General features: G+C 38.3%; 2 protein-coding genes across 2 annotated transcripts; one reads left to right on the top strand and one right to left on the bottom strand.

Moving 5' to 3' along the window:
* Positions 1-1,715: 1,715 nt before the first annotated feature.
* Positions 1,716-8,085, top strand: LOC116188545 (uncharacterized protein At1g03900). Its single transcript, XM_031517978.1, has 3 exons — positions 1,716-2,433; positions 4,090-4,347; positions 7,764-8,085. The coding sequence occupies exons 1-3, from the start codon at positions 1,933-1,935 to the stop codon at positions 7,833-7,835; spliced, it is 831 nt and encodes a 276-aa protein (XP_031373838.1). The 5' UTR covers positions 1,716-1,932; the 3' UTR covers positions 7,836-8,085.
* Positions 8,086-16,608: 8,523 nt separating this feature from the next.
* LOC116187802 (protein CHROMATIN REMODELING 8) lies at positions 16,609-22,570 on the bottom strand. The gene is made up of 7 exons (XM_031516742.1): positions 22,207-22,570; positions 21,375-21,947; positions 20,834-21,230; positions 19,803-20,682; positions 18,932-19,541; positions 17,721-18,182; positions 16,609-17,500 (listed from the first exon to the last, which is right to left on the bottom strand). The coding sequence occupies exons 1-7, from the start codon at positions 22,291-22,293 to the stop codon at positions 16,871-16,873; spliced, it is 3,639 nt and encodes a 1,212-aa protein (XP_031372602.1). The 5' UTR covers positions 22,294-22,570; the 3' UTR covers positions 16,609-16,870.
* Positions 22,571-23,418: the final 848 nt, after the last annotated feature.

Genomic DNA, 23,418 nt, shown 5'->3' with positions numbered 1-23,418 from the left:
GCTGGCTGCGAGTGGGGAAGAAGACAAGTTTTACATTCCTTCACATTAGAATGAGATTCGTAAACTTCTTCATTATCCTAGATAGGATGTTAGTATTTATATTATATAGAATTCTTTCATGGGCATCACACATGCCCTCTACTATAAGGTTGTAATATTAATAAGAAGGAAATGTTTACAAACGGTATCTATCTATTTAAAGTACTTAAGTGGGCGAGCTTATATTAGAAAAAAATATTTTCGGATAGAAAAAATTTATATTTTTTTATGTGAACTATTTTCTAGGAACAAAATCAAAATTGATTAACTTTTTTTAAAAATAAAACTAATTATTTATACTTATATATTTAATAGACTAGTTCATCGGAACCGTGCGTTGCGCGAATTTTATAGAGAAAGCTTTATTATAAAAATGTAAATATAAAAACTGTTATTGGTATAAATTTATAGTTTATATTAACATGCAAAATTTATTATTTTATTATATAAATTTTGATGCAGTAAAATTGGATTTCTAATAGAAGAATATATATCAAAAGTATTTATGCAAAGATTTCATGTAATATATACATCATTGCAATTATTAATTTAATCTCAAAGAAAATTTGAATACTTTTAGATTACATCGATGTTTTATTTGATGAAAGTATAATATTCTTAGAGACTATCAAAACTTTAAAATTTCATTATTTGCTTGTGTTATATTTTAACTAATATTACATATATTCAGTTTTATAAATTTAAATATTTTTAGATAAAATGAGTAAATGACCCAATCACTTGATGAGAAATTCACTTTATTGAGATTTAATAATATTAGCTATAATGCTTAATTTTTATTAAAGTAATTTTATGTTAATATAATTATAAATCATTCTTTATTTTCTTAAAATTCTGAATATATTCATTTACTAATGAAATGACAGGAAGTGGTCAGAAATTTGAAATATTCTTGATATTCATATATCCTTATTAATTATAATATTAGCAATTATCTTTTAATTTCTATAGTATATTAACATATGAATTATTAATGAATTTACTTATTTACCCTTATTTATTAGGGTATTGTCAACTTTATATATTATCTCCTACTATTATAAAGCGCCAAACTTCCTCTAGTCTCACTTTTTTTTGGTAAGATCATTTCGTCTCAATTTTGATTTCTATTTTTACCAATATCACCATGAAGTTTATTAATAACCACCATTAAGTTAAGGATGCGATGGTAATTTTAACACAATAATAATAACGCACAGCTCCATTTCTTTGCCTCTCACATTTTTTCTCTCCCTAATTTCTCGCTTGTTTTGTCACCATGATAATCTTAAAAAAGAAACCATTTCTACCTAAAAGAATCCAATTAGTGTTTTAAAAACAGTTTAATGTAAAACTATTTTTTTATATTTTCACTTACATTTATAAATTATTAAATTCCTTAACTTTTATATTATATTTATCACAATTTATTAAATTTTATAGTTTTTTTTGCATGTTAAATGAGACTCGTGTATCTAATAAACGCTAGATTTAAACCCGAGACCTTTTCGAACGCGGGAAAAAAATGAAAAACACATTGCCAAAATATATGTTCAATTCCGGGGGAGCAAAGCAGAAATTCGAAATGATGGAGGGCAGTTTTGCAAAATTGGATCCTGAGTCTCCTTCTGACGAAGTTGACCTTTCAACACACTGCTCTTCTTCTTGTGAAACCGAACCCACGTCTGTCCGTCTGTCTGTCTCTCTCTCTCTCTCTGCAACTCTCCCCCCCCCATAGCCACCGCTCCCTTGATCGATCCTCCCCATCAACCGAACCTTCGACCCCAATCCTAACCCCCATCTTCTCCCTCTCTTTCTTTGAGGGCTCCCTTCCGCAGCTCAGCCGCCGGACAAACCCATCACGGCATAGTGCCGTAACCGGGAAGATCAGCAATGTCGTTTGAGGTGGAAGACGACGAGGAGTCCCTTGAGCACACCCTTCTCGTCGTCCGCGAGGTCTCCGTCTTCAAGATCCCTCCCCGCCCCACTTCCGGAGGCTACAAGTGCGGCGAGTGGCTCCAGTCCGACAAGATCTGGTCCGGCCGCCTCCGCGTCGTCTCCTGCAAGGACCGCTGCGAGATCCGCCTCGAGGACCCCAACTCCGGCGAGCTCTTCGCCGCCTGCTTCGTCTATCCCGGCCAGCGGGAGAACGCCGTCGAGACCGTTCTTGACTCGTCCAGGTACTTCGTGCTGAAGATCGAGGATGGCCGGGGGAAGCACGCGTTCATCGGGCTGGGGTTTGCGGAGAGGAACGAGGCATTCGATTTCAACGTCGCCTTGTCCGATCACGACAAGTATGTCAAGAGGGAGAGTGATAAAGAGGCGTCTAGTGATGATGCCAGTGCCAGCGATAGCCACATTGATATCCACCCTGCCGTAAATCACCGATTGAAGGTATCGCTACGTTCTTCCATTCATCATATCTCTAACTAATGTGAGCAATGGCGCCTACGATGTATGTAGAAATTGGTTGGATTCAAAGAAAAGTTTGCGCTTTTATGTAGTTCGAGTTAGTCATTTGGTCGGGTTCTCCTGTTCTTGTGGAGCTCGCGAAGAAGTGAACGAGCTAGCTGATAGTGTGTAAATAGTTTGGATATGCTCTTTGTTTTTATTCCCGGTTTTGCAGAGCTTAAACTGCTCGGCTAGCTTTAGGCGCCATTTGATCTGTTCGTGTAGATCTTGATTTGATCAGATTTTCTACATTTATGAGTTTTATGTCATGAATAGCAAACAGCCAGGAACATTTTCCAGATAAGCATTTCCTGACTTCCTAGGTGTGACTGGAGATTGCACAATTGATAGGTAGACCTTCCCTGTGAATAGATTGGAATCGAGACTCAGAATTGGGTTACCTTTCTAAGCCCTTTAATTCCGAGAGAAGGATAATTGTGCGCTGCTGTTGTAATCATGCCGTTATTTCTTCAGGGATTTAGGTCTCAAGTCTGTTTTCTGGAAGTTGAAATTACTATAATTGACAACTATATCTTGAAATAGTAGAAGTAACAAGTTTGGCAAGAAAAGAAGGAATATATATATACAATTCAGATAGGACATCTGGGGTGCTGTTTGTCAGAGTCTGAATGGAGAATTTTTCCCTTTTAATTTTCTTCAAGATACTGGGGAAATACTGGGGGATGATCTAGTGGGAATTTTTTAGGCATGAGAAGCAGTGCTGAACACTTACAAAAGTGATGCGTGTAGATCACGATTCTGTGCCATTTGCAGCTAGTTTTTGTGTCATGGATTTCGGCCAGGGGTTTGGGAATCTCCTGCTTTCATGTGGGAATAGTTGTTTTAAATTTTAAGATGAAAATCATGTAAAAGTTTTGCTGGATTAAGTGGTAGTAAGAAACATCTATCATGTGAGCAAATAAAAGAAAGTCAACAAGAAAAGAGCATGCCCATGTGCATTGCATAGTTGCTGTTTCTATATATTGGGCCCCTTGGTGGAGATGCTACTATAGTAGAAGTACTAACTTGTTACTGCTCTTTGATGGTTTTGTATCTTTTTCTATTGTAATTGTTCTTCTTATGGTTTCCAGCAGTTGGTGCTACTTGATTTGATACTTGATCCCACAATTACTCATCGAATTCAACCATATTAGGTTGAGATTTTTTAAGGCTTAAAACTAGTTCTTGACATAATAAATTGTTCAACATTTTTGTTGTTCTTGTAGATTAGCACTCTTTGTCTATCTTGAATGATAATATTTTATTGTATCGCTGAAACATGAACGATTATTGTTCTTTGTAAGGTAGTGGTCTACTTCTGGAAAATAATTGTGTTTAGTCTGATGCTGTTTGGCTTTTCACTTTCTCATGCCCCGTGCGCCCACCCCCCCTGTGGGGGCCACAGCCCCCTCTTCTTTTTTTTGTCTCTTTGAATTCTTGTAAGCCCTATGGCGTTTTACTTTTAACATCAGATTGGTCAGCCCTCGTGATAGAGTTGGATTTTTTTCCTTATAGGATGCTTTGGTGCTGGGATGAATTATGCGTTCCTCTGTTCCTAAGCAACTGCAAAACTTATTTTACTTGATGTCCAAATAATAGGAGGGTGAAACAATCCGGATAAATGTGAAGCCCAAACCTTCTAGTGGGACTGGTATGCTTTCTTCTGCTGGGCTATCAGGTGGGGTTTCTGGAAGTGGAAAACCAAAAGCTCTGCTCAGTCCACCACCTAGCGGAGGAGGGACGGTTAGGACTCCTCTTCCTCCCCCTCCAAACGATCCGGCAGTCACCAAGAGGTCTTCATCCAGTAATACTACCAGGCGGAGTACTGATCCTTTATCAGATTTATCTCCATTGGAGGTATGTAGAAGTTCTTCATTTTCTCGTGCATTTTGTGTCTGTATCCGACATATGACAGGCTGCTCTTAAGTTTTTCACATAATCCCTTAATTGTCCTGCTATACTGTACAACAAATTCGCTTGTGCTACTTTGGGGGAACCAAAAGTACATGAAATCTCTAAGTGTCTGCTTGTATGGATGGAAATACAACCTTTCTCGCCCTAACCTTCACAGACAGAAAATTACGTTTTGAATTTAGGATACCTTAATTTCGACCTCTTTAATCCCCTTTTTGATGTTTGAATGATGAGTAGAATTCAAAGGATATATCCCTTTTTCAACCCTTTTTTAAAGTCTTAATTAAGACTTCACTGAGAATGAGACATCTGCAGCACTAAATTCAGAACAGAAATATACAAAAATACACATAAACTATTAAAACATGATAAGGACTCACAATATTGACCCAAAGGAGTGATAAAATGCACAAAAAGCTTCCATGGAAGTAACATCTTTGTAAAGGAAGACCGAAGGGGAAGGGGATGGGATGGGATGGGAATTAATGTCCCAATGATTTGATATTCCAATTAGTTTTTTGGCTATTGTCAAGTATTAGGATTTGGATATGAGAACAAAATGGCCAAGGTACCATTTAAATTAAATATTTTTAAAAATTATAGCATTAATTTCTAAAATTAAAATTATTATATAAATAGAAAAGGGAAAAATAAAAGAAAGGAGCAACTTGAATTGGAGGTGGAGAGGGACGGTGAGGGCCCGACGCTGGCCACTACCACTGCAGGATGCCAAGCATGCTCTAAAATGATAATACAATCTTTTAAATCATAAGATTAGATAACACTACAAGAACCTAAAGATAAAGAGAGACTAGAATATACCCGCACTACGTGCTATGTAATTTAATAAATATTTTCTTTGTTAATTTATTGAGAGAATATATGAATTTACCTCTTGTAAGTGACAATTTATTATGAAAATACTGTCAAAATAAAAGAATAATAATAATGAATTAACTAATTGAACAAAAAGGCTTAACCTACAATATTGGAAGACAAGGGACGAGAGAGAGAGAGAGAGAGAGAGAGAGAATAGAAGTTGTTTAAGATGAGTGGAAGTGAGAGTTAGTGAGTGGTTATTTCTGACATTTTACGATTGTATCCTTACTCTATTAGTTGTCATAAATCCAAACATATATAGTAAGGGTAATATCGGAAAGTGAAAGTAAGGCAAAAGTTTCTTTCTCCAAAATAGTAATAATAGTTGGGAACAGTAACTGTGGCTGTTATATTGGGAGAGAATGGAATTTCAGCCTGATAAAAAGGAGCTGATGAGTTGAGGCGAAGCTGTTGATGAGATTTGAGATGAGGCTTGTGGTTGTGCACTTAGAGATAGGTGACTGTAATTAGGTATTAGGTGAAATTGTGATAATGTGCCTTTATCGTATTTAAATTAATTTTCTACCAACAGGAAGCATTTGAGTTAGCAAATTATGTTGCATAAATGGATAAGAATAAAAATAAAATAAGAGAATATGAATAAGAGTATTGACCTAAGCAAATCTGCCCGCTCTTAACACTTTATGTCCAAAATTATCTTTCAACAAAAAAAAAGGGTCCAAAGTAATCCTGGAGCCCAGACATCAAATGCCACATCTTCAAAATAGAAAACCAAGAATAATAATTCTCGAGGAACCTCGAGGTTGAAAACTAGCATCGATAAATATATTATATTCTCTTTTGGACAATGTTTTGATAAGAAAATAAGTGACATAGTAGTTTTTGGTACAATCGTTTGATAAAAAAAATGAGTGACTTTTAGTAATTTATAGCATCTTTACTTGTGTTCGCTGATAAGTTGATATTTTGGTACTTTTATAAAATTGTATTCCCGGAGGCTATTCTGCAATGAAGCAAGAGACATATAGCCACAAAAATTTGTTTTCAGATAAAATCCTAAAACCCTAAAACATCCTTCAATTCTAATTGAAATCCTGGTGATTGTTGAATTCTCTTCAAAAAACATAACATGGAAGTGCTAATTTCTAAAATTTGAGTAAATGTTCCTTCCTAAAATGTCTAATTATACTACAGTAAGTGTTCAAATATATCGTTCACTTTTTAAAAAATTGTAAATGCTATCATACATATCAATTTAATATAATATATATATATATGTATATATAAATGGTTCTTTCTATAAATCAAACAGGTATATAGTTGTTTTATTAATGCACGTGTGATTATTTTATTAATGCATTATTTGTAAAAGGAAACACACAGTTGGGGATTTTGTGCCTTTCTGGATATGATTGACTCACTTTAATGCTCACAAGATTCTCCTGTTGTATTGTGCATATTTATGGGCTGATTCTTTTTCCTGCTTTTTGGTTGATCAATGAAATTTCTCATCTTTATTGTTAGAAAAATGAAGTAACCTGAATACCTGACATCTAGGTTGAGATGCTCCATGGTTCAAATTGAGCCAAAGAGGTTATTAATGATCAAATTCAGTCTCAGCTTAATCAGGTGCCTTTGTTTGGTTGAAAATATAGAAACTATTGTTTATATCAGGAGAAGCTATTCTTATGTTGGGAGAAAGTGTCGTAGATGGGTTGATGGATCTTCCTAAGCTAAACTTTGGTATAGTAGTGCCACTTGCATTTTGCATTGAACTTCTGAGGAGTCAATTTGCAAACTTGGATTGTTATCCTCCGTTGCTTGGATCCCTCGACTGGCTAGTCTAGTGGTGTATTTTGAGGCCAATTTCACTACCTTATTTGACAACTGTCTCACTCACCTACTTTTCATTCTCATAATTTGAGCTAAAGATGTCAGTCACCCATTTTGAGGCCCTCTATTATTAGTCTTTCTTTATAAAGATGTCAGTTTTTAGTTGACAAATTATTGTTTAGGAAATATGTACGATAAATTAATCCTAAAATTGGAAAAAAAAGAAGAACTGTTCAATGGTTCTCTTTTCTGTTCAGCAGAAACTGGACACAGAAAGCCGAAACCCTTGCCAGAAATAACCGGGTTTCAGCTCCCAAATGGATATCGTAGTTTCCAGTTTCAAAAGTACATGAACCTTACCAGTTTAAAAATGCTGTCCTGTCTTCGCCAAATGTATCTGTACTTTCCACACATTAGTGGCATGAATGAAAGAGAAAGGTAGTGAACTTGTGTTCTGGTAAAAAATAGATTAAAACATCTATCTAATGATTGAACAAGGCGGTGCTGCGAATTCAATGTGACTCATGAAATGATTTTGAATTATTTTGTGAGTCCTTTGTTGTAATCCGATCAACTGCCTTTTTCTTTTACAAATCTTTTTGTTTTTGCTTACCTCTGGAAAATCCTTTAGTTATAAAATTGTAGTAGGACCATCTGACTGACCCTTGTTCCTGGTAAACCTGCAGAGAAACCTGCCATCCTCAGCTAGTTCAGGTTCCGCAAAGACCTCGACAGCATCGGGATGGGCTGCATTCTAATGGTTGGTTGGAGAAGGGTATATGATCGCTACGTATACATATTATTCTTATGTGATTGTTACATCGAGAGAATGAAATTGTTGGAAGAGATGAAAGAGTTGATTGTTTTCTAGGCCAAGAACTAATTAAGTACACAATCCGTGTTTCTCTAAAACAACATTGATCGATGTGCTTGTATGAATTCTACCTTTTTGCCCCTCCCTTAATATACCTTCATCACATGAAATATAAATTCATTCTCGTTCTTTTCGACTCACGCCCTTCCATATGTTGTGCGTCTCTCTAAGGATTAGTTCAAGTGATTCGAAGCTAGCTTTTTCTTAAAGTCATGGGTTCAAGTATCGTGAATGAAATTTTTTTTTGATTGGGGTTACTTTATTCCATAATGAGTTGATCTAAGCTCAAGTTAGATTAGTCAAGAATTTTAGGCTTTCAAATATTATGGTAACACTCAAAAAATATATTAAAAGAAATTTTATTAAATATATAAACTAGTCGTGGAGCCTATGCATTGTATGAGATAATTTCACCATCCTGAAGAAAAAAAATATAAGAAAATACTGAAAAGAAACTCTTTCGAGAAGCAAAACAAAGAGAATAAAGTAAACAACTTTCAATTTTTAGTGGTAAACCAAGTTACTTTCACATTTTTTTTTTTTTGCTCTGTTCGTCCTTCTGTTCTATATCTGTAGTGTGTAATTCCACCCATTCCTCTCTTTTTAGTTATATAGTGTTAGAGGCGCCGTGCCGCGGCGACTGCACTAATATAATCAATACTATATTAAGTCATTGATGGATTAGTGTGCTTTATAATATTATCATATTTACATTATCATATGACTGAGGAAAAAATCATGTTACATTTTAAATCATTAAGTCTAATGACATGCTACTTGTTTCTTACATTTTCGTAGAACTACATATAAAAAAATCAGCAGCATCAGATAATAAATCAACAAATTCTTGTATCTTAGACTATATAAGTACAACCACGAAAAGGTCAACTAAAACAAAAAAGATTCGCAATCTTCCTTTGCAATCAAAAGGTTTAAACCTCCAAACCATGGACATGTAAAACGCAAAAATACTGGCAATATTCCATATTATTCAATTTCTCTTTCCAAGCTAATGTTTGCTTTGTGGCTCCCTGTTACTTCTCTTTGTTGATAAACCGACCAATAACGAAGAAGAGGTAAATACGCAATTAGTGTTACTTAATTCGATAGCGGTAAGAGCAGGAGCCAACTCATACTCTATTTAGAATAAAAACAAATGACGAATTTTTTTTTTTGTTAATGAACACTAGAGTAGAAAGTAGACACACTGGTAGAATGATGGAGGTATGGGGTAAAGTACAGCCAAATCCCCCGAATCTATGAAAATTCTAAAAGATTGACTGAAAAGGTTAAAGTTCTGATTTGGTAGAAAAGAGAGTATGATAGATGATGGCCAAATCGGACGGAGAAACAGAGTGTCACGTCAGTGAGGAATAGTGAAAAACAAGATAATGAGAACTAAAAAAGTAAAAAAAAAAAAAAAGACTTAATATCATAAGCACAGAGAAACTAAGAGTTGGTGATATTAGTAAAACATATGTTACTTATTTGATGTTTTCTATTAGATAAATTTAATTGACAGCAAATTAGGAAAGTTAGCAATCAGAAAATTCATAACCATATTGAATTTTTAAGATGAGTTAAATGCATTTTGCCTCCCGACTTACGAGGAGAGTTTGGATTTACTTTTTGACATTCAAATTTTTGCAGAACACCTCCTAACCTTATCGGAAAATAAGCAAGATGTCCCTTCAATCAATTTTCGATCAAAATTCAGGCAAAAAAAGAGCACATGCCACTCATATGTTAAAATAAAAGGGTAAAATTGTCTCCATAAATTAATTACCTGGAAAAAAAATAGAAAGCATTTGAACTAGAGGACTTAGGGCGTTGATCCCCCACCTACCTCCCAAGCTAACCGGGCCCAAGGGTTCGTCTCCCCGACCATCTCCTACCAGGCCCCAGTGGAGACAACGTGTTATGGACTGAACCGAAAGAAGGAGTAGAAGGGAGGAAGAAGCACCAAAAAGAGAGAAGATGAGAAGAAGAAGAAGAAGAAGAAGAAGACAGTAGAGAGGAGAAGAAGAGGCGGGAGAGAGTTCAGAGAAGGAAGTTCTGTATATTCTTACGCATAACCCTAATCTTACATCGGTGATCCTTTTTATATTGGATCTGACCTCCGTAACTAACTAAGAGAAATTAAAAGTTCACCCTTAAGATACTAATTAACGTCCTACTACTTTTCCAATACTCCATATTTATTACAAAATAACCCCTCTTCAGTTTAATCCATGACATTCCCTTCCCCTTTAAAACAACCTTGCCCTCAAGGTTGAATTGAGAGAAATACATAGGGAAGTCGTCTACAACTCCCAAGTAGCTTATGTTGGCATATATTAGCCCAAGGAATAAGTAATTGAGTTGCAGCATTGTTGCCTTTCTTCACCTCTCTCCTTTCCGATATAGCCAATGGCTGCAGTGATCTTTTTGCAGTGCTGTTGATGGGAAGGGGCAATTCAGTGTGGGAGCTTGCTGTTCCTGTGGGCTTCTCGGAGATCCAAAAAGAAACTAAACCATGTCTATATGGCTACAACTCAAAGTATACCATGTCACCCATTGCAAACTCCCTTTCAAACTTTCTCATGTGTGCTTAGACCTTCATGCATGTTTGAGCTCTCCGAAACCGGTGTTTAATCACTCGAATGATGTCTTCCTTGTCTTTCCTTTTATAATATCTAGTGAAACCTGGAAATCCTCTCAGTTGTTTCATTGTTTGAGGAATTGGCCATTCTTGCACAATCTTCAGCTTCTTTATGTAAGAAGAGACTCCTGCTGCTAATGTGAAGTGTTCCAGGTACTCCACCTTCTGACCCCCGAAACTACATTTAGACTTTGTAGCAAACGAAGAGTGCTTCCTAAGGGTGAGGAATACCTCCCATATATGGTTCAGGTAGTGCACATTCATCAATCTTTGAAAAGTGAAGAGTGCCTTAGCGAGGTCAAGAGGCATCACCAAATACTCATAGTGCCATTCGTAAGCCCTGAATGTTGTTTTGTGCACATATTGTACTTCTTTTGGACTAGGAAGCTGCAAGCTACATAGTTGAACCTTAGCTAGTCGGTCCCTCTTGTGTAGTAGTTTATCCGTTTGTTCATCATCCATGGACTTATATTCTTCATAGTCGTTCCCCTTCTGCACACCTTCGCTTCCCTTTACATTAAACCTCATATGTAGCTCCTTGAAGTTCTGAAGGATATCCTCCAATGTGGATAGCCACTGCACTCTTAACCACCATGTCACAGTCGTCCTAGGCTATCAACAGCATAACAATAACATACTCGAGGCTTTCCATCTTCCACTTGAAAATCTTATACAGCTGGTCACTTTTGAGCTCATTATCATCGTCCCTTTTTTTCCATTTATCTCCTTGTGAGTGAGAGTTTTATTGGGTTGATTATAATGGGGTAGAGTACTCTTTAGAGGGAAAACAAGAGGTAGAGGCAGCAACCCATTGCCTATATTCTTGTTGGGTAAGACTGTAGTATTTTTAATTGTGGAAGATGTGGTTGGGAGTGTGGAGATATAGGGAGTAGCGGTGCTGTTGGAAGAAGAGGGGAGGTTGTGGAGTTTGGGTGTAGGGAATCTAGGTTTGTTAATGGCAACATAAGTGGATTCCTGCAATTTGACTAGAGAATACGCTTGGGACAGTGTAGCGGGATGGAACATTCGAACATGCACTTGAATGTCAGATTTCAATGCATCTAGAAAATGACTCAAGGAATCAGCTTCCTTAATGGAAACCTTGTTCAAAATAGCATTGAATTCATTCATGTACTTACGTAATGACCCAATTTGTCTTAGATTTGTCAGATTAACCATCAAATTCTCACATCCCATGTCCCCAAATCTTGCTGTTACTGCTTTTGCATAATTAGCCCAACTCACCTCCTTATTCTCTGCTATCAACGACTTCATATAGGACCAATGCCATTGCAAAAGCCCTTCCCTCCAGGTGATTTACCACTAATTTGATTTTAAGCTCATTGGAAGTCTTATCCACTTCAAAAAATTGCTCACACCTGTACAACCAGTCCTTCACCCCATCCCCACTGAATCTAGGTAATTCCAGCTTCCCAATTCTAGTAGTAGCAGAGTAATGTCTAAGCGACACACCAGTAAAGGCATGAGAAGGAGGTTCAGGTTTACCCGGTTGACTCGATTTCCACAAATTCATCAATCAATTTTGCTGTAAAGTCATACCACTGATTAGATTAGCAAGCCGATCCAACTTGCTATTGGTATGGGCCTTAATATTACGAATCACCTTGCCTTGTTCTTCCATCGCAATGGCTAACTTGTTGATGTCTTGAGCTCGGGTTCTCATTGTCATGGTGCCAAGAAAGAGGCTCTGATACCACTTGTTATGGACTGAATCCAAAGAAGGAGTAGAAGGGAGGAAGAAGCACCATAAAGGGAGAAGATGAGAAGAAGAAGACAGTAGAGAGGAGAAGAAGAGGCGGGACAAAGTTCAGAGAAGGAAGTTTTGCATATTCTTACGTACAACCCTAATCTTACATCAGTGATCCTTTTTATATTGGATCTGACCTCCGTAACTAACTAAGAGAAATTAAAAATTCACCCTTAAGATACTAATTAACGTCCTACTACTTTCCCAATACTCCATATTTATTACAAAATAACCCTTCTTCAGTTTAACCCATGACACAACGGCGACCCATCTTCCCCGGGCGACCCATCTCCTCAACTAGACTTCACTGCAGACAGAGGCGGCCGTACCTCAGATCAGTGAGATGGCTGTTTCTAAAAACCCTAAAACCCTAAAACTATGGTATTGCAGTTTTTTTAATTTTTCCAATTCCATTTGTGCTAATTTCAAAGTTCAATCAAATAAAAGTTTTGAATCCGAATTTCAATTCCCTCGTTTTCCTAAAGAGAGACAAGAATATGTTCTAAGCATGTACATAGAATATGTATATACCACAAATTTTAAATATGGTATGATCTAGATTCACTATGTAACGAGAAGTTCTTGAGTAAAAATAAAAAATTTGATGTTAATCACTCGAATAATTGTCATAATTATTTTTCATTAAAGTGATCTTATTGGTTCTTTTCACATTAATCTGATCATTTGAATTTTTTTACCATATAACACTATATGGTGAACAAATTTCATATAAGGCAGGTTCCAAACCTCGTTAAAATTATAGGGTATCCAAATCTATTTATTAGGAAAGCGCAAGATTAAGAAAATGTAAAATTAAGAAAATGTGATTATATACCATGTATTAGGCAGCATGATTAGAAAAATGCACAGTATATAATCACGTATTCCTAATTTCACATTTTTCTAATCTTGTGTTTTCTTAATTCTACTCACCTCCACTTTCAAATATAAGAGCTGCCTGCAGTAAGAGTAATATATATAAAGAGAATATTTTAAATGATCGTACCTCATATTGATGTGGCATTGAAAAAATCAATAAAAATTATTTAACGAAAAATAATTATTGCAATTATCCGAGTGATTAGTATTAAAGTCTATTTCAAAAATGTTAAACTTTATAAGATCAAACAAAAGTGAATAATTTAAGATCACACGGTAACTTTTTGTTAACTTCTTATTGTCGAAAATAAGTAATCAACACATATCGCATGCCAAATAATATTTAGGAAAAAGAAAAGAGGTCTATCAAAAATTATATATGTTGCACGGTGAAAATAATTTACTACAAATGGTGAGTGAGATTGATGGGAAATTTTATTAATTAGTAAGTAATAATTGCAATAATCTAGAATGTTCAAATTCTAGAAGTCTAAAATATTATGGGTCATTTATGTGCATCTTTTTGAAGTCATTCGGTCACTAAATGGAGGCAAATTAGATAGCACTGGAAAGCTTCAGAAGTCTAGTTTCCAGAACATTAAACAATTTATCAATCGGAGTTTTTTAGAAGAAGTTATGTTGAATTTACTAGAGGGGGCCATAGCAGAATCCGAGATGAAGTGTGTAGAAGGATCTAAACTAAGTGTGAGTCTAGGTCAAATTAGTATAAATAGGGGACCTCATATGGATGTAAGCAAGTGTTCTTGAGTGAATGAAATTATCCATTGTGACTCAAATTTGCATTCTCTCGACCTAGTGTATCTCGGGTGGATTCTTGAGATATACTTTGTCTTTCTATCTCGTTGCTCTTGGGGGCGTGGCTCTCTTCTCTTCCTTTCTGCCATAAGAGATATTAAAGAAATGATAATTATTCTTCGTATCCCAAAGGAAAAAATCTGAGCTTTAAGAGTTGTTTCATGCGTCTCCACGTAAATACCAGATTCCTTCCATTTTGAAAACGATTATTTTCCAATTTCCCCCACCAAGTAGACGCTTTGCCCCTTAACCAATAAACAACTCTAACAACTCGACTTCCATCATCGGGGATGCTGTAGTAGTCGAAGAATCAGTCTACATCTGAAATCCACGCCAAGTATTCCTCAGCGCTCATGCTTCCGTTGAAAGTCGGAATTCGCTTTGGGGGATAATGCTTCTGCACCCATTGGTGTCTTCTTATTCCATCGGAACTATCGAGGGCTTGGGTCACTCGCTCGAGCCGTGCAATGAACTCCTCTCGCGTCTGCTAGAAAGTGAGAGGCAAGTCTTGGTCGAAAGTAAACCCTCTTGAAACTCGTTCAGGGTTGCTTTTAGCCATTACCTTTGCATATTTATCAAAAATCCACTCCATCACACGTGTTTCACTCGGCCAACAAGAATAGAACCTTATGCTCTGATACCAAATGATAAGCTCACGAACCAGAACTTGATAAGAAAGAAGGGTAGATGGTAGAACCAACAAAACTCACTTGATAAGATAACTCGCCACGAGTAAGAAAAGTCGGGTTGATTCGCCACGCTCAAGGAAGAACGATAAGAATCGGGGTTTTCGCCACTAAACAAGTAACTTGTTTAGATAAGAAAGAGAAGAAACGCTCTAAGCAATTTCATTCAAATATTTATCAAATTCGTCTTTCTTCTCATCTTACAATAGGTGCATATTTATATAGAGGGAAGACACCCCTCTTGACTCTAGAATAGGAAACTGACATCTAATATTCTGCAGATTACTTTCCTAAAATATAATAAGGAAACAATTTAAAATAGGAAACTTAAGATTACTGACTCAAGCTAATATAAGAAATAATATCTAATTAAGAGAAACTATATTATAGCAATATAGGAAACTTAATATCTAATTAAGCTAAATTCTTGTTCTGGAGTCTTCTAGAATGCGCGTTTGGTCTCGAAAATTCAAATACATGTTGGGCTGCAATCTGAAGCACATCGCTAAATGAAGGCAAATTAGATAGCACTGGAAAGCTCCGGAAGTCTAGTTTCCAGAACATTAAACAATTTATCAATCGGAGTTTTCTAGAAGAAGTTATATTGAATTTACTAGAGGGTGCCAGAGCAGAATCCGAGATGAAGTGTGTAGAAGGATCTAAACTAAGTGTGAGTCTAGGCCAAATTAGTATAAATAGGAGACCTCATATGGATGTAAGCAAGTGTTCTTGAGTGAATGAAATTATCCGTTGTGACTCAAATTTGCGTTCTCTCGACCTAGTGTATCTCGGGTGGATTCTTGAGATATACTTTGTCTTTCTATCTCGTTGCTCTTGGGGGCGTGGCTCTCTTCTCTTCCTTTCTACCATCAGAGATATTAAAGAAATGAAAAGCGTGATGGCAAAACAAATAATTATTCTAATCTTATGAAAATGTGAATAAAACATACATGCAGGTGCATGCAAAGAGCGAGACACATCGTCTAGAGATTATATGGGGAAAATTGTAATAAATAAAAAGATGGACGTACAAAATGAATTTTCGTATATTTCATTTATCGGATATTTAGCCTATGAAATTTAGAGCTATATGTGATACCCCGAGGAACTAATCAGACTTGAATGGTAGTAAAACTCATGTGGCTGTGAGGAGATACAGTTCATTACAACAGATCATTAATTACGATTGTCTAAAAGCATCGCTAGTTCTCGAATTCCATCAGGCCTCATGAGAATGCAGTAAAGCCAATAAAATTTTCTCCGAGGCTCAGCTAAGCGAGACTCATCTGGTTTTCCAGTGATTTCCGGGAAACAAATCGTAACTCGAGACTGTCCTTCCGCCTTCTGCAGTTCTACATGTCCTTGCTGATGCTCGAGCTCAAAGAATTCATCTCTAAATTGAGCTTTCTGAGCAACCCAAGCACACATATCAAGTCAAGAAGTACCTAACAGGTTTCTGTTGCAAGAGATTGATTTCAGGGACTAGGCCATTGGAGTTGCAGAGTATTCTGGTGAAAACGCATTTTTCGGATTTTGTTTCGTCCACGAAGTGAAAACATTGGAGCTCATTTGATTTGGAAATTGAGGTGTTCCAACCAGTGAAGTCTAAGCCCTAACTAAAGGGTTATGGCCCAAGCATATATCCGGGTCTTGTGAGTCGCCGCCCCCCATCACAATGCACTCCATAGAGTAATCACGATTCTGAAGGTTTACAACTTTACTGGCTCGCCAGGGTAGCCATAACCAATCTGACTAGTCTAGACCGCTCTGCCATTGAAATTGCTGATACCGGTTTGAGTTTAACAGCATCCAAAGGCAAATATTCTGACGAGGGTCGCAAAGTGTAGAGGCAGTCCCATCCAGCCAGTACTTCCAAGTCCACAACAATGGAATTTCTGATGTATTTAATCTCCGAATATGTACACTGTATAACAAAAAAATTTTGGCCCTAAACAAAATTTCTTGGACATTTCTACCCTCCCCACCACTGCACTAATGGCAAAATAATGGAGAGAAACCAAAACATACAAAACTGTCCTACGGAAACACTTAAAGCCCCTGACGGACTTGAACCTAAAGCAAAGGTCATTCATCGCCGGAGCAAGGAGGCGAAGCTTGGGCTATGTACCTTATTGCTGTTGGTATTCAGCTTTAAGAACCCATACCGACCCATTAGGGTTCTTCTGGAGGGAGGCTATCTCCTTCAGAAGGCTCTTGAAAAGGGGCAGATCCTTGGAAGGGACTCTGTCCTTGAAATGCTCCACTATGCTCGCCGAGCTGGCACTCCCGCCCCTCTGCTGAATGTATGTGCAGATCTGACGGATCAACACTTCTGGCTGCACGCTTGATGAGCAGCTGAACGATCTGGAGGGCCCTCCTGTGTTGGGGACCCTCCCATTCTGAGACTCTAGGGCTGCCCCTACAGCCCTCTCCTGGTTCCCTCGAATCCTTGCGAGCAGCTCAGAGGAAGACAATGCCTTCCCCGATGAAACGCCCGCAGTTACTCCATTGATTGGTGGGTCGTGCCTGATCAGTTGGGAGTATACAGTGGAGCCGAATTTTTTTGATGAAGAAATGGGTGCCCCAGCTGCTCCTGATTTCCCAGTCCATGTGGGGATGGAGATGCTCTCATGGCTCCGGAGCATTCTTGATTGGCGCAATGCTTCTGCGGCTCTCTGTGCAACCTGTGAAGCTTGCTCCTCCAGCCTTAGCTTCTCTCCGTCGTGCGCATTCATGATAACATCGTGGTTCACAGCACTCTGAAGAGAGAAGTAGATTACAACATAATAAGTAAGAATATGCAAGTGAGATGAACTCAATAGGACATACATGGGAACTCTCAGGAATTTCCATAGCACTGTTTGTAGAACTAGGATAACTATTTTCCAGATTACACTAATTGTGACCCGATAAATCACTCTTGCTTTTTTCTTTTTCAGCTAAGTAAGAAGTCAAAGGGAGAAAACGAGAATTGCTCACATGTATCCCATGGGCATCCAAGAGAGACTTCAAAATATCAGTTTCTCCATCAACTTCGTTGCTGGTCTTTTCTGCCTTTTCCTTCCCTTTCATCCTTGAAGATCCTACATCCGCGTAGTTCTTACTGGACTGAGCTTTCTTGGATGCACCGCTTCGCGAAGTCTTCCTGCTACTGTCCTTATCATTCTGGGCCCCGATGACATCCAAATCTTCAGACAACTGTCTGAAGATGTTTGATGTCTCAGTGGTTCCACTATCTCCTTCATCATTTAGAATGAAAAGATCCTTCATGTCACGAGCTTTAAAGAATCTTCTTTGCTGTGGGTTCTTCAGAATTTTATTCGTCAGAAAATGCTTATAAATCTGCCGGTGATATACTTTCTCCTCTATAGTTCCACGTGTGATCAATCTATATACTGTCACATCCCGCTTTTGGCCAATACGCCAGGCACGCTCCCTAGCCTGTCACTCAAAGGAAAAGCACTTATCACAGGTAAGACTTCTTATTCACACAACAGATAACAGCAAACTTCAACATGCAATTTGGTTAAGGTTATACAGTTTTGAAACATATTCACACTGTCTTTTGCCAACCCCTTTATAATCATCTAAATCTGTGAGGATTTCGTTACATATACCTTTATTTCCGTATTCTCTTAATAAGAGATTTCAAAATTACACCAAATAATCTGTAAAATTAGCAGAATTGCATTTGAGAGGTGCCTTTGATTACCAATTAACAATGGCAAGGAGACATGAAAATTCAGATCCTACATAACAAAAGATGCTCTTTTTCATAGGACGACATTGCCATCAAATATTATTTTCAGCCATGGAGAGGGAGCTTGAAGACCTTGGGTAGATAAAAGGAATTTAATAGACATGAGGGGACCCCTGCATAGGGAATACTCCAACAATTGTTGCTGAAGGTATCATCTTTAGAACTAATTGGTGAAAATCTTTTCTTCCCAACCTTTAAGGATAAAATAAAAAGAAAAAGATAAGGAAGAAAACCTTTGAGAAACGACCCACTGAAGAAGACAGACAAGTATTTAGCTATCATGTATATCATACCCACCAAGGATACTGGCATAGTTGCCCCAAAATTGCAGTAAAGCTTCAATGGATTCTATTTCAATTTGAGAGGGAAAATTACAAGTGCAAAAGGACAACAAGAAGCAGTTTTTGAGTCTTGACTTAAACAGGTGTACCTGCATATCAGTTGAAGGATTCCAGTCAGGATCAAAGATGATCACTCTGTCGGCGCCAGTTAGATTAGTCCCCAAACCACCAACTTTGGTTGTAAGTATAAAAATGAACACATCGTTAGAGTCGTTAAATTCATCTATCAAAGCCATTCTCTGTTTCACCGGAGTGAGACCATCCATCCTTCTGTAGTTATATTCACATGAGATCAAGAAATTCTCAACAATATCTAGCATCTGCTGAGTTTGAGCAAAGAGAAGAACACGGTGACCTTGCTCCTTCCAAACCTTAAGAACTTCAGCGACAACCTTCATCTTTCCGCTGCGTTCAGGATTCCCGTAGTCTGGATTGGATTGAGAATGTTCTCTCTCAAGCAGATCAGGGTGATTGCATATCTTGCGCATAACATCGATTCCATAAAGAGATCTCCGATTACCATCTAATATTTGTTCCACATCAGAACTAGCAAGGAATGCTCGATAAACAGAGCGCTGCTCTGCAGTGAGACTGCAGAAAAGGACATGCTCTGTCTTCTTGGGGAGCTGCACACTCACATCTGCTTTCATTCGACGAAGAAGATAGGGCATGATTAAGTCTCGCAAGACCACAGCACACCTGCAGAAAAGATATATGCACAATTTAGTTTGTGAAGCACTGTCTATTGCTATGGACCAAGCCACCAATATAGAACAGACCGGACAACACCCTCGGTTAGGTTGGACAACCCTAGTTGACGATTTTCCAAGGTAATCAATTACCAGTAGAAAAAATTTTGAACCATCACCGGACTACACACTATTGTAAATCAATAATTATTTGCAAAGAAAATAGGAAGAAATACTATGCAAGCAAGCATCAAAACGCTCCGATGAGTACCTGTAAGCTGTGGATACTTGTAAAGGTGAAGCATTAGCATAACCACCAACTGTTATAGGGACTGCAAACTCTGCCTCAAATACTGGTAATACACCCAATTTTCCAGGGAAGACAAAATCAAACAGAGACCAAAGTTCTGACAGCCTATTCTGTATCGGTGCCCCTGTCATGATTATTCTGTGCACTGTCTGCAGCTGTTTGCAGACAAGGGTGATCTCTGCATTTGGATTTCGGATCCGGTGTCCCTCATCAAGAACTGTATAACCCCATTCAATATCAAGTAATTTATCCCCCAGCAGGCGGAGCTGTTCATATGTCGTTATCAGTAATCCAGATTCTGACCCCAGAACATGTTTAATCAATGAATCCCAGTTTTTTTTGTTCTTAGATTGTAATTTTTCTTCTTCATCACTGTCAATTGAATCGTCACTATCATAATCACTTTCACTATATTTACCTCGCCTCTTCTGGTTAGCCATATCATGCGCAGAATCATGTAAAATCTCCACATGAAAGCGCGGGTACCATTTCTGAGCTTCTCTTTTCCATTGGCGCAGAAGTGTGACAGGGCAAACAACAATACTAGGCTTATACATATTGCTGAAGTGCAATGCTCCCAGAAATGACAAGACTTGGACGGTCTTACCAAGGCCCATCTCGTCCCCAATTATTCCACCAGCTCTCTGGCAGTGCAATTCCCAGAGCCACTGGACTCCCACCTTTTGATAGTCAAAAAGCTTGCTGAACATTGATTCAGGGATTTTGAGGCCTCCCTCCAGAATAACACTAGGGGGCTGGTCGCTATCAATAACTTCACTATCAACATCATCTTGCTTTTCTTCCTCGTAACTTAAGGTGACTGAGTTGTCATTTGCGCTATCTGCAAAAATTTCCATCGGAAATACAAACTCAAACTTGGAAAGGGGAGCGTAAATAGTAAATCAAGCAATTGTGAAAATGATAGACAATCGTATGAGGAGATCAAAAGAGAGAGGGATCTATGCAGCGCATAACAAAGCAACTTGACATACCACCATCTCCTAATCGATTATCCTCACGGGAAACAGCTTTTCTCCATTTCTTGTCCGGTAAAGGTCGTTTCTTTCTCTTTCCAGAATCCCCTGCCTCCCTCCCGGGAGACCTAGGAGGTCTAACTCGTGTTTTCAGTCTTTGAAAAGGAAAGGTGGGCGGGTCAAGCTTTGGCAGGGCTTCTGAATCAACCAGCTTAGTAGCTGACCGTGCTTGGGCTGCTTCTGACATTGATTGTGCAATCCTATCAACACTCGTAGAAGCAAGGTCATTGCTGCTGTCTTGATGCTCAGATACATCAGATCGATGCGATGAGCCCGGTTCTTGAATTCGGCGTTCATACCCCTTAAGTTTATGAAATGGAGTAAAAAGCCCTTTCCGGACCAATTCATCCCTTTCCTAGATAGCAATGGCATATTCAGCATTAGGAATTTCATTTTACTAGCATCAACTTACAATGCAATAGAGTACACAACATGAAAGCCACGGACAATAAAAAGAAACAAAAATAAAAACTAAAAGTAAAACAAGCTGGTTACTCACTGTTTCAACAAATCCAACAGATGCCGCATCTAATACAGCATCAAAATCATCATCATCATTGAAGGAAGATATCTTTTGCCGCTTCTCTTTCTTTTTGTCTGTCTTTTGAACTGCCTTGGGTTTCCTTTTCAGCGAAGGCTCGTCCTTCACAAAGCTCCTCAACAACCTATCATGCTCCTTCGCTTTCGAGGGTTGGCCCTCTTGCAGTTCCGACAGTTCCTTCTCGAGTTGAGACTTAGTTTGCTTGAGGCTTCTCAGCCTGTCAGCAGCTAGGGCATGGTGGAGATTAAAGCCGTTCCGAGATGACTGAAAAACAGTCGTCTGGTCTTCTTTATCCGCAGCACCAGGGCTATCATTGTCATCACGATCTCTGCTCTCATTGTCCGCTGCATTTTTAACTTGCTCAACGGACGACACCACAGCATCTATCTCATACTCTATCGCCCTAAGCTTATTGTACAGTTTCGTCTGAGCAGAAGATGAAGGATCAACGACTTTGGACTTAACGAGAGTATCCTCGTCCAGCGGCTCCCCATCTTCGCTGCTGCCTCTACTCCCAGCATCATTTTGCCCCTGCAACCACCACAAATTCAGCCATCATATGCCCGAACAATTAATTCGTACTCAGCCAATCTGAACCAGATTTCACAGCACTGAATGCATTGTGAGCAGTTCGATGACGATGGAACGCAATAATTTGAACACACTAGCATATATTGTAACCGCTAAACAACCGACCCAGCACCATTTGCATCGAAATTATGCATGTAAGTGATCGAATTTACTCATCCTACCCCCCGGGTCTCACTGATAGCATTATCGGAGAGCGTACCTCTGCTTCAGCAATAACATGCCGCTCAATTTCTTCGGGGTTCGCGGAAGTGACACCCAATGTGCGCAGCAGAATTCCGTCCTCCATCGGGAAAGAAGATCGAAGAAGTCAAGAATTATCCCTTTCAGCCGCGGGAAAGAAGTTTTACCAATTCCTCCACCCTACTAGAGAAGGGGAACCCTAGAGGCGGACATGATCGTAAGAGCACAGATAAGGAAACTCGGGACTCCCTCCCTCTCTCTCTCTCTCCGCACGAGAGAGGCCGTACGAGAGAAGCAATATCTCCTCCGTCGCCGCCGACGGCTTGGGCTTTGTTGCTGCTTGAAGACGGTGGCCGTGAGCTTTATATGTCGCCCGTGAAGGAGAAGATAGGGGAGGTTGGAAGTTGGTGACGTCGTTGAAGACGTTGTCGTCTCGTAGAAGTTTTCTGATTTCATTTCTTCCCCCAATTGTTTGGTGAATTTCAATCTGTTCTTCGTATTCTTGTTTCTTGTGATTTTACTCCTGAAGTTTGGATAGATACTCATGTTAATCACTTTTCACTTTTTTGAAAAATAATTAAAAAGTTGATATTTTAAGTGTTTAAGAGTACATACTTAAATATTGGTCAAGAAAGATTTGGTTTTTGGGAAGGATCTAAACTCATGAATATAGGTTAAATTTGGGTTGTCGCTATTATGGTATTTGTATATTTATATATAATAATTCTTTATTTCTTTATTTGTTTAATATTCTAAAAGAAAAATTAAGAGGATTAAGACTTGGTTTGGAATACTGAAGTATAATTATAAAAGGGGAAAATGACACTATTAGTCCTATTTGTTTGCCGATTTTTGACATCGAGTCCTAAATATTTCAGTTTGAAAAAACAAGTCCTATAAGTTTGAAAAAAGTGTCATTTTTTGTTCTATCCGTTACCCCCGTTAACGGAGTTGCCCCCAGATCTTGCTAATTATGATGCCTTTAATTTGCTTTAATATTAGTTTATTCAGTAATCTTATTGGATTCAACCGAAGAGCTCCATTTTCGGTTCAGGAGATCCATTTTCGGTTCAGAAGAGGGACGAGCTGCTCCAAGCTGCTCCATTTTCGGTTCAACCGAGGGGACAAGTTGTGTTCAAGACGGAGGAAGAATCGATTTCAGGAGGGAGGAAGGAAAGGGAAGAAGTCAATTTCAGGAGGGAGGAGTGGGGTTTACGATTAGGAACGAATT

The sequence above is a fragment of the Punica granatum genome, chromosome 8, assembly GCF_007655135.1.
Source record: "Punica granatum isolate Tunisia-2019 chromosome 8, ASM765513v2, whole genome shotgun sequence".
Lineage (NCBI taxonomy): Eukaryota > Viridiplantae > Streptophyta > Magnoliopsida > Myrtales > Lythraceae > Punica > Punica granatum.
The sequence above is the reverse complement of the archived record's forward strand: the minus strand, read 5'-3'. Positions and strand labels throughout refer to the sequence as shown.